General features: G+C 44.2%; 1 protein-coding gene across 1 annotated transcript in view; it reads right to left on the minus strand.

Annotated features, from left to right (window-relative positions):
* tbpl2 (TATA box binding protein like 2) overlaps positions 1–1,512 on the minus strand; it is a 6,382-nt gene that overhangs the window by 1,792 nt on the left and 3,078 nt on the right. Inside the window, exons 4-5 of the mRNA XM_050061918.1 lie at positions 1,213–1,300; positions 263–522 (exon numbers count right to left, since the gene is read on the minus strand). Coding sequence (XP_049917875.1) covers positions 263–522; positions 1,213–1,300 — 348 coding nt within the window. The remainder of the gene's footprint in view (positions 1–262; positions 523–1,212; positions 1,301–1,512) is intronic.

Raw genomic sequence — 1,512 nt, forward strand, 5'->3', positions numbered from 1 at the left:
GCTCTCTGTGTGTTTGTTTCCCTGCGGACGAGAAAAGGAGGAGCGCACATTTCCGAGAAGGCGTGTCCTTTTAAAAAATGCAAGAGGCGTTGCTTTGTTGCCGGCCGTTTTCGCCGGTGTGTTAAACACACTTTAGAAAGGAGTGTCCCCAGATTATCAGAAGGCGGAGATCTCTGATTGTCTGGTGGCGAGACTAATGCCAAGCTAACTCCAAGCTAACAGGAACTGAGAGCTACCTGCTAAACTGTTGCTGTGTCTCTACCTGCTGAACTGTTGGTGTGTCAGGACCAGTCCCTCCAGTCTGATGGGGAAGCAGACGTCGCAGCTGGCCACCATGTTCTGGATCTTAAAGTCCAAGAAGCGGGCAGAGAAACCGAGTTTCTGCACCACCCGAGCGTACTTCCTGGCTGCCAGACGTGACTGCTCCTCACTTTTGGCTCCTGTGCAGACCATCTTCCCGGAGCTGAAGATCAGCGCTGTGGTTCGAGGTTCTCTGATCCTCATGATGACCGCCGCAAAACGCTGAAATAACATGACTAAACTCGTTACTTCATTCATCAGTCCGCGTTTACATTTTATTTATACTAACTGTAACTGGACCTAATGGCTAATCATAGCTAATCGCTACTTCTAAGCTAACCCTACCTGAATGCTAACCATACCACAAATTAATCATACCCAAATGCTAACTGTACCTAAAAGCTCACCAGACTTACAAGCTAAACCTGTGTAAAGGTTAATCAAACCTACATATTACCTGTACTTGAAAGCTAACCTTACCTAAAAGCTTACCAGGCTTAAAAGCTTAACCTACGCAAAAGCTAACCAGACCTACAAGCTAACCATACCCAAAAGCTAACTATACCTAAACGCTAACCAGACCTACAAGCTAACCGTACCCAAAAGCTAACTGTAACGTTACCTAAAAGCTCACCAGACCTACAAGCTAACGGTACCCAAATGCTAACTGTACCTAAAAGCTCACCGGACTTAAAAGCTAACCAGACCTACATGCTACCCATAGCCTAACCCTACCGAACCATACCTGTGCTAATGCTAAACTAATTTATTCATTTATTTTCTTACATATTTAATTATTTGTTTACTTATACCAACACAGTTTTAAAAACTGGTCACTTAAGAACCTGATGCTATCTCTGTGACATAAGCAAATTTATTAAAATCAGATGAGGCGTTTACAGAAGTCCGTACCTTTGGGTTGTACTCTGCATTTCTGGCTTGTAGAGCGATAAACTTCAGGTCCAGGGGACAACCCAGGTTCACTGTGGAGACGATGTTCCTGAACACACAGGGAACACCGCAGCTTAACACTTAAGGGAAATTTCAGTTTATTTCAACCTGTCTCCTATCGTCCTAAATTTGTTTCAAGTGACTAGTGACATAGAAATAATAGTTAGCATGTTAGCCGTTAGCCTAGATACAGCCGGGGCGCATAGTAGCGTCAGACCTGTTAAAACGTAAGTGAACGGGCAACCTTCAAGTGCAAAGTTA

Source organism: Epinephelus moara, chromosome 14 (assembly GCF_006386435.1).
Source record: "Epinephelus moara isolate mb chromosome 14, YSFRI_EMoa_1.0, whole genome shotgun sequence".
NCBI classification, from domain to species: Eukaryota; Metazoa; Chordata; class Actinopteri; order Perciformes; family Serranidae; genus Epinephelus; species Epinephelus moara.